The following is a 15,337-nucleotide window of genomic DNA, read 5'->3' as shown; positions in this document are numbered from 1 at the left end:
ACTGTAATAAATTACACTAGCTTTCAATGTTATTTTTATTGTGAAGTCCAATTTTAATTAAAAAAGAATTAAAAAAACTATAATTATTTTGTTTATATATTAGAGTTTAATATCTTTGTACTTTTTATACTGTAAGTGTATATAACCCAATTTCTCTATGTATTAAACTTAAAATACAAGAGGTCATTACACATATGTTTGATTGTTTATTTTTTATTTTTAAAATTCATTATATAAAATAATTTGTAAAAACTGATCTTTAGAGAGTTAGAAGTGAAGGAAGAAGATGTAAACTATTAGAAAGAATAAGTAGTAAAAAGCTGAAAATAAGAAACCGAAACAGCTTAGAAATGTTTTAGTTTTTTGCTTTTAAAAACTAGAAAAACAATATATATTGGTTTTGAAAATAGTTTTCAAAAACAACTTTATCAAACAAGTGTTTTTTTTTAAAGAACAGATTTCAAATTGGAAACAAACATACAAACTCTGTGTTCTGTCTACTATTTTTTTTTTTAATTTTTATCGTTTGGATTTTTTGTTACTCAATCCTCATTTCTTTAATAGATCATGTTATCTCATTACTAATTGCAAAAAATTAAATGTTACAATTATAAATGCTATTTATCAATAAGTTTTTTTATGCATATATCATTATGGTAATCTCATCTTAAATAAGCTTTAGAGCATAAACGAGATTTTGCAAGAAATTAAAATTGCAAAAAGAGTTTGATCCTATTTTAATTAATGACATATAATGTTTATTGTATAATAGAACCTAGAATGTTAATTACTTAATTTATGTTTGGACTGGCGTTCATTTGGAGTGTTGTTCATTATGTGCACGACAGTGTGTGCTCTCATACGGATCCAACGGTCGATTGTAAAAGACACTTCCAAAATACTTTTTGAAATCTGATTTTGAGAACTTCAAGCAAACTCAATCATGTCCTTATTAGTTAAACAAAGACACTTATTAATTAAATAAAAAGTAAAGCAATTTCATTTATTATATCTAATTCCGTATTAACTACTTATCGAAAGTACATCACCACAACAGACATGCACATATGTACACAGTAATTAATGCAAGAGATAACCCACATCTACGCGTCTTATCTATCTGTCCTCTCTCCTAATTAAAGTTAAAAGAAAACGTGACAGCCAGATTTTCATATGACAAAAAAAAAAAAACTGCATGATGCCGTTATTTTGTACATCATCATCACGCGATTTCACACCAATAGAGAGAAAAGGTATATAGAGGGTGCAATTTGGAGGCTTAACATCATAGAACAAACCCATTAGGGAAAGCCAGTGAACATGAAACAGACCCATAGATGACATATGAGCCATCTTTGCATCAGAGAGAATGTGGCATCAAACAAAACAAAACCCACTTTGGCTTGGGACTCGCAACTCTTTAATTTTTAAACCAAAGACTGAAAAAGAGTGAAGAGTGAGTGATTGAATATTTATTTACTGTCACTCTGCGTGCACTACACCTCAAACCTCAATCACTTTGATCATTTAATCAAATGTCACCTCTCCATGACTACCCTTCCCCCATACATTAAACAATATTCCTTTCCTGTATACACTCTATTCAAACTAGAGAGGCACGATTACTACTAGTAGTAGTACGAAAAAAAAAATTGAAACAATATTTTGTTTCAATTAATTCCCTTGGTTGCATTGCACAATTTGCACTATGACCCTAGCAATATGTGATATATGTCATTTTGTGATTGGGTTTCTCTCTCGTACGTGGCTCCTAGGGGGAGAGTAACGTACCTCAAGGCCTAACCGTATTGGTGTGGTGTCGAATAATGAGAGGGTGACATATTGAGAGAAAAGCCAGTGTGTGTGCTGTGTCAGAATCAGACGCAAACACTCTCATCCTAATACCTTAACTGCACTCTCACCCCTCTCTCCACTACTGCACTTCTTGTCGTTTTATCCACATCACTCACGTCACGTCCTTTGATTCCTCTTACCATTTTTCTTTTTCCCACACTACCCTTTTCCCATGTAGTAATAATCTCTTCTTCTGCCTCTTCATATTTCATCGAGTTCAAATAAAATATTAACAATAATACAGAAATGTCACTATAAAGTGTAACTTTTCAAGTAGTTGAGATTTAAGAAAATAGCATAGCACCGGTGTTCATGTCAACTATAAACTAAAGACAAATTAAGTTCAACCCATTTAAATAATGAGTGAACTAAAAAAGATGAAAGAGCTAAGTGACTTTAGCTATATTAAGTCACTTTAGTTGGCACACCTTGTGCTGACTCCGGTAACAACATATTAGTTTGGCTTATTTAATTAAGTGACTTGAGCTATAATATGTGCCATAGTTTTTTCTTTGAAGAGATATGTGCCATAGTTTGCGAAGTCTTGTTTTTTTTTTCCTTGTTCAACCAATGTTCGTGTCATTTATAAACTTAAAGACATAGTAAGTTGAATCCATTTAAATAATGAGTTAACTAATCGACTTAAGCTAAGCTATATTATGTTCCATGGTTTAAATAATGTGTTAACAAATTAAGTTGAACACCCATTTGTAAAGTCTTTTTTTTCATTGTCTATAACGCTTCAACTTACGTTACCCTGTTAAAAAAGCCATACTTTTCGCGATCATTGTTTTGAATTTGTTTTGCATCTCAAAAGCAGGTATCAAATCGGAATATGCGCCGATGCTCGTGGTATATATTGCTAGGTTAATTTACTAGGAGTACCACTCATATATTGTGCATACAACATTGTTACCGAAGAAAAAATAGTAGCAGAAAAGAAAATTCTTTCCTTTATCTATATTTTGCTCAATGTAATATATATTCCATTATCTTTTCTAAAAAAATTCATCGTACACTATTATAACAAGTAGATTTGGCAAAGTAGATCATGTTGCAATAAACTTATTAATCATTATTTCTCACCATGTCTTTTCCTTAACCCCTATTCAAATAATATTTTCAACAAAAAAGGAAAAAAAAACTAAACTGAACTCCTATCAATTAGTTTAAAAATAACTTGTCCAATTCAACTTTTAGAAAAACTAGATGAAAAAACTTATATAAAAATTAACTTTTTAACTTCTAAGACATTTTCTTCTTTTTTTTTCTCTCCTAAAAAGTATATTTATATATAAAAAAAGAAAACTTCATCTCATCGAGAAAAAAAAGAAGAGAACTTTATTATAGATGAATTTAAGGTGAGTGATGGAGAAACACATTACACTGTCTGAACGATATTATCCATAGAAAGGGGGGTGGGGTGGGCAAATCGGTCATTTGATGTACAAACCAATCATAGCCTTCAGAAGAGAGCAATGTTGTTGCTGCTTCAATTCACATACAAGAAGAATAAACCCTTAACGCGTTACCCCACTATTCCCCTTCCATTATATAAACCCACCCTTCTCTGCTAACATTTTTTTTTTCAGTGCTAAGTATTCTTCGCTAACACACAACACACACACAGCAATGGCAGACCCAACAGTTATTTATGAGTTTTTCAAGAAGCAGCCCTCAAACAGTGGTGGTGGAAAGAGAGCAGCAGCACCCTCCTCCGCCACCGCCACCACCCGCTCCTTCCAATGCCACTTCTGCCACCGCAAGTTCTACACCTCGCAAGCCCTCGGCGGCCACCAGAACGCCCACAAGCTCGAGCGCGCCGCCGCTAGGAGATCATCCACCAACGCCAACCTCGACCTCAACGTCAACGTCGTCACTGCTGCTGCTGCTAACGGACCTCTCCGGCTTCCCGTGGAGCCCACCGAGCCCAAGCCTAGGCCCATGCTGGAGCCCACTTCCTCCCCCACCGAGCTCTTTTTCCACCACCACCCCCCTCCTTACTGGCTCGATGTGGAGCCCTTGCAGTTTCATCACCACCACACTACACCACCTCTTTCTTCGTTCCACGCTGCTGCTGCTGCTGCGGCGGCGGCGGCGGCGTCTTCCGCACCGCACCAACAAGTTGTTCTCTCCGGCCACAACGTCAACGACGCTTCTTCCGACCACGTCAACCTCGACCTCACCCTCCGCTTGTGAGCACGCTTCTCTTCTCGTTTAAGGTTTACGTTAATGTCTTTACTCGTTAGTTTTCTTCTTTATTTTTTTTTTCTTCTTAAAGGGTTACAAACGTTTTATTCTCGTTATGGGTTTGTGTCACGGAAGTGGAAGAGTCTTTCTCTCTCTCTTTTTTGTTAGGATTGGTAAGAAAGGAATTTATGACGTGGTTTAGTAATTATGAAGTGGTAGCTAGCTAGGATCAGTCCAAAATCTCAAGCTATATATACTAATGTTTTTTAAAGTAGCTCTCAGTTTTAATTAATTAATATCCTTTATTTATAGTAATTTTCTGGGTTTTTTTTCTCAATACTTTGGTGCCATTTTATTTTTTTGTTTCAGCTTCTTTGCTGTTGATGTTTAATCTCTATCTCTCTCGGGAATTAGATCTAACTTTTAATTAATATCCTTTATTTATATTATTTTTCTGGTTTTTCTTAATACGTTGGTGCCATTTTCTTAGCTTCTTTGCTGTTGATTTTTATTCTCTCTCTGTTTAGAATTAGCTACGCCGATTCATTAACATGTTTTCATTTAAATTGGAATGGTGAAGGTAGTACTATTTGAAAATGACCTTAAAAAAAGTACTATTTGAAAATGCGTGGAAAAAAAAAATTAAAGCCATTTTTTAGCTTCTTTGCTGTTGATGTTTGTTTTTTGGACTTATTTCCTCTCTCTCTGTGGAATTAGATACGCCTATTCATTTACGCCTTATAGCATAATGTTAAATACGAGAAATAAAAAAAATAAAAGCAATTTTGCATTAACGTGTTTTCCATTTGATTTGGAATCATAAAATGGTGAGAGTACTATTTGAAAGTATGCGTAAAAATAAAAAAGAAATTTTATTTTCTCTCTCCACACTGGAATATTTTAGCTACGCCGATTCACTTAATTATTACAGCATAAAGCTAAATACGTGAAAAAATAAAATCAAAAGCAAATTTGCATCGACATATAAAATGGTGAAAGTACTATAAAATGATGGAGAATGGCTACTATTCTAATTCCATGTACCATCAATCTCTTGAGTCACCATAACACATTTTGTTACGTCCATCATTTTATTTTGGTGATTGATTTTTGAAGGGATGGAATCTGAGTTAAGGAGAGAACGGATATATTGGCGACTAGCTAAAATAATGAGTCCTCGTTTGTTGTGTGTTTAGTAGCTCTTTATATAATTCTCTTTTCTCGTAATTTCCCTTTTGGCAAAAAAAATTGGTCACCGGGGAGTGTTGTGTTTTGTTGATTAGCTGAAAGGGGAAGTGAAACCTTGGTGAAAGCCAAATATTTGGTTTGAGATCAAGCAAAGTGGATTCCTACTCAAAAAAGAGAGTGTGATGAGACCTTATTGGTGTTTTCTTTTGCAATTATTATAGCTAAAGGCCTTATAGGAGGGACCTTGTTCATGTAATTCATTCTTGAAGCCAAATTATGATGAAGCTATACCTAGACAACGATGTTCCGAAAAACATTTCTACACGACACACTCTAGCTTTTCAATTTTCATGGGACTAAACTTTATTCATAACTTTTTGCTATATCAATCATGTCGGCCATCATTTATAATTATAATTATTATTATTGGAATTAAAAAAACACTATCGATGATCAATGATATTTATTATAAAGGTCAAAGACTCATTATACATGTTAATTTTAATTAAATGACAGTGTTAAAATCATTTAATTGTTAATACATATAGATTATTATTATTATATGAAAATCAAAGGCGGTTATTTTGTTTTAATTGAATAATTTTTTGTATACATGAAAAATAAACATAGTTTTTTTTAAAGAAAAAATAATCTATTAAAAGGTTTAGATAAAAATTGTTCAGAACATGTTTTACGTAGTTGCGACAATATTGTTAAAAGGTTAATCCGTAATTGTGTGTTTGTGGGAATACTTTGAGAAAGAGAAAAAAAAAAACGAAAAAAAGAACAGGATAGAGGGACGGGCAGATTGGGTGAGGGACTTTATATAGGTGCCAAACTTTCTGTTTAGTGCTCCGGGGACATAGTTTTGAATACATATTTTACTGTATAGTGTGGGGTGCACTATAGACTAATAAAAACATTTTATGTTTTGCTTTATATTTATGTAAATGGGTTTTAGTAGCCCTTTAATGATTATCTTTATTGGCTGATATAAAAAAAAATACAACTAATTATATAATGCCCTTGTTCTCAAAATGGACACTAATAAACTTTATGAGCATGTTTGGTTAGTAGTTAAAAAAGTAATTTTGGATGCTGAATATACTTTTGAAAAATAAACTCATTTTATAATATGTTTGGTTATCTTTAAAGGTGTCTTTGCAAATAAAAAGTTTACCTTAAAACTCAATTTTAAAACAGAAAGACTTATATTATTTTTGCAAACATAAGTTTAACTCAATTTTAAGTTTATAAAATTTAATCTAAACATGCACTAAATTATTAAAGGAGGAATTGAGCACACTTACAAATTTAAATTCAAATTCATTCAATAATATATATTGTTAACTATAAATTCGAGTTATTCAGTACGAAGGAACAGTAACAACAGTTATGCAAATGAAGTCATCAATACCATATTTTTTCAAAATAATAATGCAAGATTAGAATTCATGATCAACTATGGTGATGAACTTGTCAAACATTTCCGGAAAAATAAAAAAAATCAATCACAATTCATCATTTCTCGTTTCATAGTTACATCACACAGGAAGAGAACCCCTCACGTGACATGATGAAATCTTTATTAATTTTATAGTTTATATATTTCTTAATTAATTTTTGTATGTTCTATATTTTTTTTATCCATCCATCTATGACTTTGTACTTGACGCAAGCATTCTATGTTCTATACTTATGAGTAATATTTATGCATAATTAGTGTAAATATTTTTTTACACATATAAATTAAAATTCACTTTAGATATAATTGTGTTATTATTACAAAAATAAAAAATATGATAATTTATGATTAGATAGTATTGTAAAATACCTTTATGTTGTAAGTGTATTCTAATTAAAATTTCCACTTATTTAATATTTAGTAAAAATAAATAAACACAAAACTTACACAATTGGATTAAGTTTAACATAGGTAGAGTATCGGTATTTGGCATGAAGAAACCCCGCTTTGGTACACTATTTTTAAATAAATGAAATAACTAAATTATACAATTAAAGATGACATAATTTATAAAACTTTAAATGTAACTCACAATAAATTTTAATTGAAATATTTTCAAATAATTTTTTTTTTATAAATTCTATTAGTTAGTGTCAGGAGTGAAAATTATGAGAGAATAAAAAAGGGACAAAAATGAGTGAAGAGTTGGATTGAATAAAAAGAATTGACCGAGTTAAAATTTCTAACAACCAATTTTATTAATTATCTTAAACGTTTTTTTGGCTTAGATAAGATCATAAGAACCAATTTTTCTTCATAATTTATTAAACATCTTATACTATATATTTAAATATCTAGTTAGTCATGTACTCAAGTATAAGAGTGGGTGACAAAATAGATTATGTTTGATGGGCTAATAAATTATCCTGATATAAAATATAGGTTAAGTTAAATAAGAAAAAAAAGTTTATGCAGCACAATATAAAATAATTTTATAATATTATTCAATCACATATTATTAAATCACATATTATTATATATATAATAAATTTATTAACTTTTATAATAAATATTTTAAAAGTCATATATACTAACTATAATTTATGATTTAAATAACAGTGTAAACTATTTATACTATCAGTATATATCACTATTTAACTCAAGTTAATGAAATTTAGTTTTCTTTTCTGAGTAATAAAAAAAAATGCCAAATGTTGTTTCTTTATGTAGGCTTCCCGCATGTCCAGATTTTTACGCACCTTGTATTTGAGTCAGGTCTCATTTTAGTAATAATATTCAGTTTTTCCTTTAAAAATTAATAAAATTTAGGTCTAAAATCATTTTGTCCTAATCCTATACTCAGTAAAAAAATTCATTAGTTTGATGTGGGTGGTGAGTTGGGCAAATTGAATTCGCTTGCTCGAGATTTGAAAAAAAAGAAAATAAAATCTAATTATGTGGCATGATATATTTTTTATGATGGAATTCTAGATATTTTTTTTATATATCATGAGCTCTTAGGTTATTTTGTGTTGAGCTTCCTAAATATATCTGAATGTGTTACCGATAAAATAATTATATTTAATGTGTTAATTTAAAAGTACGACAATGTTATCATTAGTTATATATTAGAATAGTATAATGTACCAAAAAATAATTATTTTACATAAATATTATATGTATAATTAAAATTCAATATTATATTATTTTTGTTGTTTAAAACAGGATTGTATGTTAATTTGTATTATTGCAACGAGTTGTAGTTATTCAACTGCAGACTCATGTAGCTAATCAGTTAAATTAGTTATCTAATAGTTGTTGACGGTTGTTAGTATAGTTAGTGACAATTAGATGACAATTGTTAGTCTCTTTAATAGAACTATCTATAAATACCCTCTTGTAAACTTGGTTACTTAGGTTAATGAATATCAATTTTACTCTTTACTTTCATTTCTTAAGAACTCTCTATTTTACTAGATTAGGAATTCTATATGGTATCTAGAGTTTAGTCGATCAACAATGGCAGCAAATTCTAGTTCATCCTTTTCGGCTTTTGTTTTCCCTAGTTCGATTTCTATTATAACTGATAGGTAAAAGCAATTGAAAAGAAGAAAAATGATTCTATTTTAGCTTATTATATAACGTACAATATATACAATAACATATTCAATATTAGCCACAAAGCTTAAATATAATTATAACAGAAAAGAGAAACTGATTATCAATAACTAACTTAACTAACTAATCATAATGGACTAATTAAGCTAAACTAACTATGGTAATAATTCTAACTAAAACTGGTTGTAATACTCCCCCTCAAGTTAGGTACATAGATGTCTAGAAGGCCTAACTTGGACAAAAAAAAGAGAATTTACAGTGAGGCAATACCTTAGTGAAGATGTAGCAAGTTGTTGATGAGTAGATAAGTGTACCAGCTTGATAAAACCAGAGTGCACATATTGCCTTATGAAATGACAATTAGTATCTATGTGCTTAGACCTATCATTTGAAGTTGGATTTTCAGTCAATGCAATAGCTGATTTAAATTTTATCAAAAATAAAATTAAAATAAAAATGTATTTAAGCCTTACAATTTCCAACAAGTTTTGAACTAAATATGAAAGCTATCCTAAATTCATTACTTCCTATATTCTATTATAAGTGTCATATAAAAAAATATATGTATTTTAAATAATATTAATATTAGACAATAAAATTTATAAATAAATTAACAATCATATAAAATTAATTTTATAAAATTATTACTCTCTTATTTATTTATTATTATTTTTTATTGTGTCAATCTAGGACTGCTATTTTAAGATGGAGGTAGTATAAATCATTCCATGACATATTTCAGTTACAATACAATATACACCCATTAAGCCGACACTTTTTAAAGCTAGATTGTGCTAGAACTTGTGAGTAACTCATTATTATGCGTTACCAACTATAATAGACGTGAAAGTAAATTTACTTTATGGTCTAGGTTTATGATTATTTTATATTGAGAAATGCTTTAGGGTCATATTCTCTCAGACATCTTTTTAAACATTTTTTTATTTGTTAAAAATCATAAAATTTAATAGGTCTCGTATAATATTTAATGATTCTCTTTTTCTTTTATAATTTTTAATATATTTTTATCAATAAAAAAATATGTATAAAGAAGTATATTAAAGAGTATGTTGCTAAACACTTTTTTATTTTTAATAAACCATGATAGTTATCTCAGCAGAAACCATGTATCCAAAGCAAAAATTTCAACAAGTTCAATGCTGATTCAGAAACATCTTATTTTTCACAATTTTTAACAAATAATGAAATGGCATGTTTACAATATTAATAGTAATAGTATTAAATTAAATAATAAATTATATCAAAAGACTAATTTTTTAATACATATATTACTTATAAAATATTATTAATAATGTTGATAATTATTATTGTTGAAAATATTTTTTTTAAGTATGATTACTTAAATCTTATTAAAAAAATGTCACAATGACACATGTCCAACTTCTGAACAATTATATATATATATATATATATATATATATATATATATATTAAAATATAGTTATTATTTAAGTTCTGTTAATGATTATTAATCTTTATCAAAGAAGGATGATTATTGATAATGGAATTTAATTTGTTTCCAATTATATTTTTTTATTTGTAAGACTTAAATATGATACTTAAGAAAGTTGAGTTCTATTTCATTTGACCAATCACATATTGATAAAGTTTTAGTGTTTGAAAAAAAAAGTATAGATAAATATAAAATGTTTTATAAAATATAAAACGATAAAAATGTTTTAAACGATATATATTATAAAAAAAAACGTTTCAAAAATAAATACAAAAATGTTTTTAAATATATATAATTTAACTCATTAAAGAAAATAAAAATGCAAGTGCGGTGACAAGACAAGCTAAAAGTTGCAAAAGAAATGGCAGGGCTATAAGGCTCACCTACTCCTGGATTTACCAAATTTTGGTTCGTCCCTATACTCGAAAAATAAAACAAAATAAATTTCAGTATCTTCGTTTTTGTATGCTTTGACTGTGAGGCGAGGCCAACTTTCTTCTTCTGTCTGAGATGAATTTTGTTTGCCTCCTGTGAAGGATGTATCATTCAAAGTGAATGTTTTGCAACTGCCAGTAGTCCCACATCGACCAAATATTCTTATTACAGTGTGTTTATATAGCACCTGGAGAAGGAATGGGTTGTCCCTTCGGGGACATCCGATAAAATTGGAACGATACAGAGAAGATTAGCATGGCCCCTGCGCAAGGATGACACGCACAAATCGAGAAATGGTCCAAATTTTTTTTCCAATTTATTTCTTCTCTCTTCGCTTCACATGTCTTCCCTTTTCTGCGTTTGAATAAATATACAGCGTTCATGCATGTAAGGATTCGTAGTTTTTGTTGTTTATACTAATATATTCATTGTCTTTCTAGTTACTCTTATCAAGTGCATTTTTTAGGAGCCCTTATACTTTAGGCATGAGTATATCACCTGAGCAATTGATATCTTGTTATGTAACATTGATTAAGTTGTTGAGCACTTCCTAGTTTAATCACCAGATAATCCCTTGATATTTCTTAGGTTCATCCCCGGAATTATCATTTTGTTTCTATTATCAGTAAGCATCATTTAGTTTCTCATAAAATTATTCATGGAACTCTTTCCCCCATTGAATGTTTTTTTTTTTTTTTTTATCATGGTAAATGTTAATTATTAATTTGTTAATTTTTTATTGGCAGGATCGAACCTGCGACCTTTTCGTCCTTTCCTTCTTTCTTAACCCTCAACCTTCCTTATATTTCCTCCCCCATTGCATGTATTCCTTGGCCACTGATTCTGTGCTTCTAAACCTGTGAATGTTACAATGGCAATCTTTTCAAAAGAATACATGATTGAATCTCTGCTCATGTTGTCCTTTTTCACTCATACAAGGTATAAATGTGACTAGGGATGTTAGGCTGTGTGACAAAAAAATGAGTGCATGCATTAAACAATGAAAATCTACTTTTGTAATTGGACAACTTAACTAAACTACTTTGTTAATTGTCGGTTGATCATAGATATTCTTGGAATCATTTATGGTGAGCTGGGTTGCAATGTTCCAAATTACTTGCAGTCTTCCATTTAATCAAATTTTTATCAAGACCATCTGAGCACCTTCAAAATTCACATGCAAGTCTCGTAATTTTTCCACAGCAGACAGAAGTAGTAATAAAAGGCAACTATAGGAATAATAGGATTATTTTCTCTGCCCTGATACGTAGTTTCAAGTTTCGAGCTTTCCTTTGTTTGATGGTGAGTACTTGTACTGAACTTATAATTGATTAGCCTTTGCATGGTAAGCAGAATTATTCTTGCTAACAGAACTCTGATGCTTGGATTTGATGTTGTTAGTCATTATACATGATGAGCTTATCGAGAAATCGTTCTCAAATCTATAGTCACAAATCTACACTACTTTTTTCTTCTTTTTTATATCAATTGACCTCATAAATTATAACAGTTAACTTGTTTGTGGTTGATTTGGTTGCTTTTTTTATTCTTCCTCTAACCGCATCCAATTACACCACTAATTATACTTTACAGTGTTTGAAAGAAATTTGAATGTAACTAACAATATTGAAATTTAAATTAGGGAAGAAGTATTCTTACGTTGCAAACGAGTATGACAATGGCAAAGTATCCTTAATTTACACTGCAAGGATAACAACTTTACATAACTCGGAATTTCATATCTTTGAAATGAGGAAGCAAGGTTTTGTATTTTACAAAAGTTTATGCAAATATAATGAGGTAATTGAACTAGTTAGTTGTGTTATGTATCATACACTATTACATGGCACTGTTTGTCCGCTCATTACATGATTCAGCTTATAGATGAAAGAGTGAAGGAACTTGCTCTTAAATTATAGGACAAGTTGAACTAATTTGTTAGGTGATTGGTTGGCTGCATATAAATGATAATAATAGAATACATTGAAATATCTGTATCTTTCTGTGTATCATTCCATCTTTCATCTTGCATGTTGTTTGCCACCAATGAAGGGCTGTGCAGGACTCAAGCATTTGGCTCCAGCTAGTGATTGCAATGTGACTGTGTCTGTCTCCACAGTCCCATATCAACCAAATATGCTCCATGCACTGTGTTTATATAACACCAGGGGAATACATTAATTGTCCCTTTGGGGGCATCCTATACAAATGGAATGATACAGAGAAGATTAGCATGGCCCCCGTGCAAGGATGACACGCACAAATTGAGAAATGGTCCAAATTTTGTTTTGCATTTCTTTCTTTCGCTCTTCACTTCAGGTGTCTTCCCTTTTCCAAATTTGACATGTAGGGTTTAAGGAGGTTGAGGTTAGTTGCTACTAATTGTGAAAGATATGAGATGGTTTGAGTCAACTTTGAACATGCTGAAGTTGTTTGTAAATTTTGAATCTTTTACACGGTTTCAGCCGAGAAAACTACCTTTTTGAGATATTTATAAAATTCAATCTAGCCTTTTATGGTTTGTACTTTGAAGTGTATTTTTACCTTCAAATTTATTGTAGTTGGTAATGCATAAAATCAGAGGTTCTAGCACAATCTAGGTTTAAAGTGTTAGCTTAATGTGCTTATACTGTCTCATAGTAAATTATGTCATGGATTTGTTATGGCTTCAATTCTGTTATTAATTATTAGTAGCATTGTATGTTAGCAATATTTGCTGGTGTAGCCTATTAAGTGGTGAAGTTTTGACTTGATACACAGCTTTTAGGGTTTTGATATTATATGGGTAGATTTTTGTTCCATTGCATTGATTTGTTGGCATCCCTTGCCAAACCTGTGCAATAATGTTATAATAAACAATCAGAAGTTTGTGATAGCTTGATATATTTAAGAAATCTTTGGCCATGTGTTTTTTCCTAAATTGTCTGGGATCTTGGATTGTTGCCAAAACTGAAATTTCTCTCTCTATATATAGTAGTGTACTGTTGGAGATCATCAGGCAAGTAAATTTTTCCTCAATCCCATTTTTCCATCTTTATGTTGTGTTTGTTGGATTTTTGATGCTGAATAGAAGTTTTTCTTGCTCATATGCTCCCCGTACTTTTTTTATGTCTATTAACCTAGCTATGTTAGGTTCTTTGACCATTGTTGTAGCTCACCATATGTATTCTATGCCCCCTTATCCATACCTAGCTATTGACTATGGTACACAACTATCATTGTTTACACATCATATGTGGATTGGTGGATTTCTCATAGTCAGTGCTGCTGCGCATGCAGCTATTTTTATGGTAAGAGACTATGATCCGACTATTCAATACAACGACCTTCAACAAATGGGTACCTGTACCCGAAACCGACACAGGTGGAGAGGTAGAGAATACCTAGAGGCGCGAGACCACTCTCTCTAAGTAATTCGGCAAAATAGTCCCGTAACTTCGGGAGAAGGGGTGCCTCCTCACAAAGGGGGTCGCAGTGACCAGGCCCGGACGACTGTTTACCAAAAATACAAGTGATGCAATCCTCCCTAGGAAGGGACCAATCACTAGAACCATGAGCAAGAGGCTCCAAGAAGATTGGGCTAGAGCTGCTGAAGAAGGCCCTAGGGTTCTCATGAACCTTAGGGTAGATTTCTGAGCCCATGGGCCAAGGTTGGGTCCAATTATCTTTGTACATATTAGACTAGGATGTCATTATATTTGGTCCTTGTATATAGGGCTCCATATTGTAGGTAGGGTACCCTAGAAATATAGGATTTTTCAGCCCTTGTATTTTTGGGCACCTAGACTAGTTTTTGTATTAGGGGTAGTTTTGTAATTTCACATGCACTAAGTGGATATTTGATGTGTGTGGTTGGAAATAAATTTAATTGAATTGGTAGAAGCCCAATCCAATTAAATTTTAGAGGGGGAGGTGAGCATTTGCTTACTACACCCCATTGCCACATCATATAGTCACACTTTGTGCATGTCCTTCATGCTTTTCATGCCTCATGACACCTAAGCACACTTAGTGGAGAATCTTGTAATTGATCTTGGATTAGTGGGCTGAACCATAACTAAAATTCACTAATCATAATTAGTGAAATTTTGGCTCCAAAGTTTGGCTCCACAAATTCAATTTCAAATTCAAGTGAAATTTGAATTTCCCTCCAATTCTGTGTGACACTTAGGCTATAAATAGAGGTCATGTGTGTGTATTTTTTTGAACTTTGATGATTTGAATATTAAACTTCAGATTTCAAAGCTCATTTAGAGCACAAAATTTCGTGCTCTTCTCTCCCTCTCCCTTCATTCATCTCCTTCCTCCAAGCTCTTATCCATGGTCTCCTATGGTGGTGAACTTCTTCTAGACTCATCTTCTCCTTGAAGTGGCGTCTCCTCTCTCTTTCCCTTTCTCCATTCTGCTGCCATTCATCTTCCAAGAAGCAAAGGAATCCATTGATGAAGAAGATCGTAGGCCTACAAGCTCCAATGGAGCTTGCATCAACAAGTCTCCGCAAAGTCGTAAGATCATGTATGGGGACTGACGCCTGCCCAGTGCCGGAAGGTCAAGGAAGTTGGTGACCTGATGACAGGGGAGCCGACAACCGAAGCCCCGATGAACGGCGGCCG

The 15,337-nt window shown here is 31.5% G+C and overlaps 1 protein-coding gene and 2 non-coding genes across 3 annotated transcripts; all 3 read left to right on the top strand.

Moving 5' to 3' along the window:
- The first annotated feature begins 3,486 nt into the window (after positions 1-3,486).
- Positions 3,487-4,053, top strand: LOC102659862 (zinc finger protein GIS3). The gene has a single exon (XM_006605107.1). It carries the CDS (start codon positions 3,487-3,489, stop codon positions 4,051-4,053), a length of 567 nt encoding a protein of 188 aa, XP_006605170.1.
- A 6,876-nt stretch (positions 4,054-10,929) lies between these two features.
- LOC113000647 (U6 spliceosomal RNA) lies at positions 10,930-11,032 on the top strand. Its single transcript, XR_003265972.1, has one exon. It is a non-coding gene; the product is annotated as a U6 spliceosomal RNA (small nuclear RNA).
- Positions 11,033-12,907: 1,875 nt separating this feature from the next.
- LOC113000503 (U6 spliceosomal RNA) lies at positions 12,908-13,010 on the top strand. The gene has a single exon (XR_003265839.1). It is a non-coding gene; the product is annotated as a U6 spliceosomal RNA (small nuclear RNA).
- The last annotated feature ends 2,327 nt before the right edge of the window (positions 13,011-15,337 follow it).

Source organism: Glycine max, chromosome 19, assembly GCF_000004515.6.
Source record: "Glycine max cultivar Williams 82 chromosome 19, Glycine_max_v4.0, whole genome shotgun sequence".
In the NCBI taxonomy this organism is placed as follows: domain Eukaryota; kingdom Viridiplantae; phylum Streptophyta; class Magnoliopsida; order Fabales; family Fabaceae; genus Glycine; species Glycine max.
The sequence above is the reverse complement of the archived record's forward strand: the minus strand, read 5'-3'. Positions and strand labels throughout refer to the sequence as shown.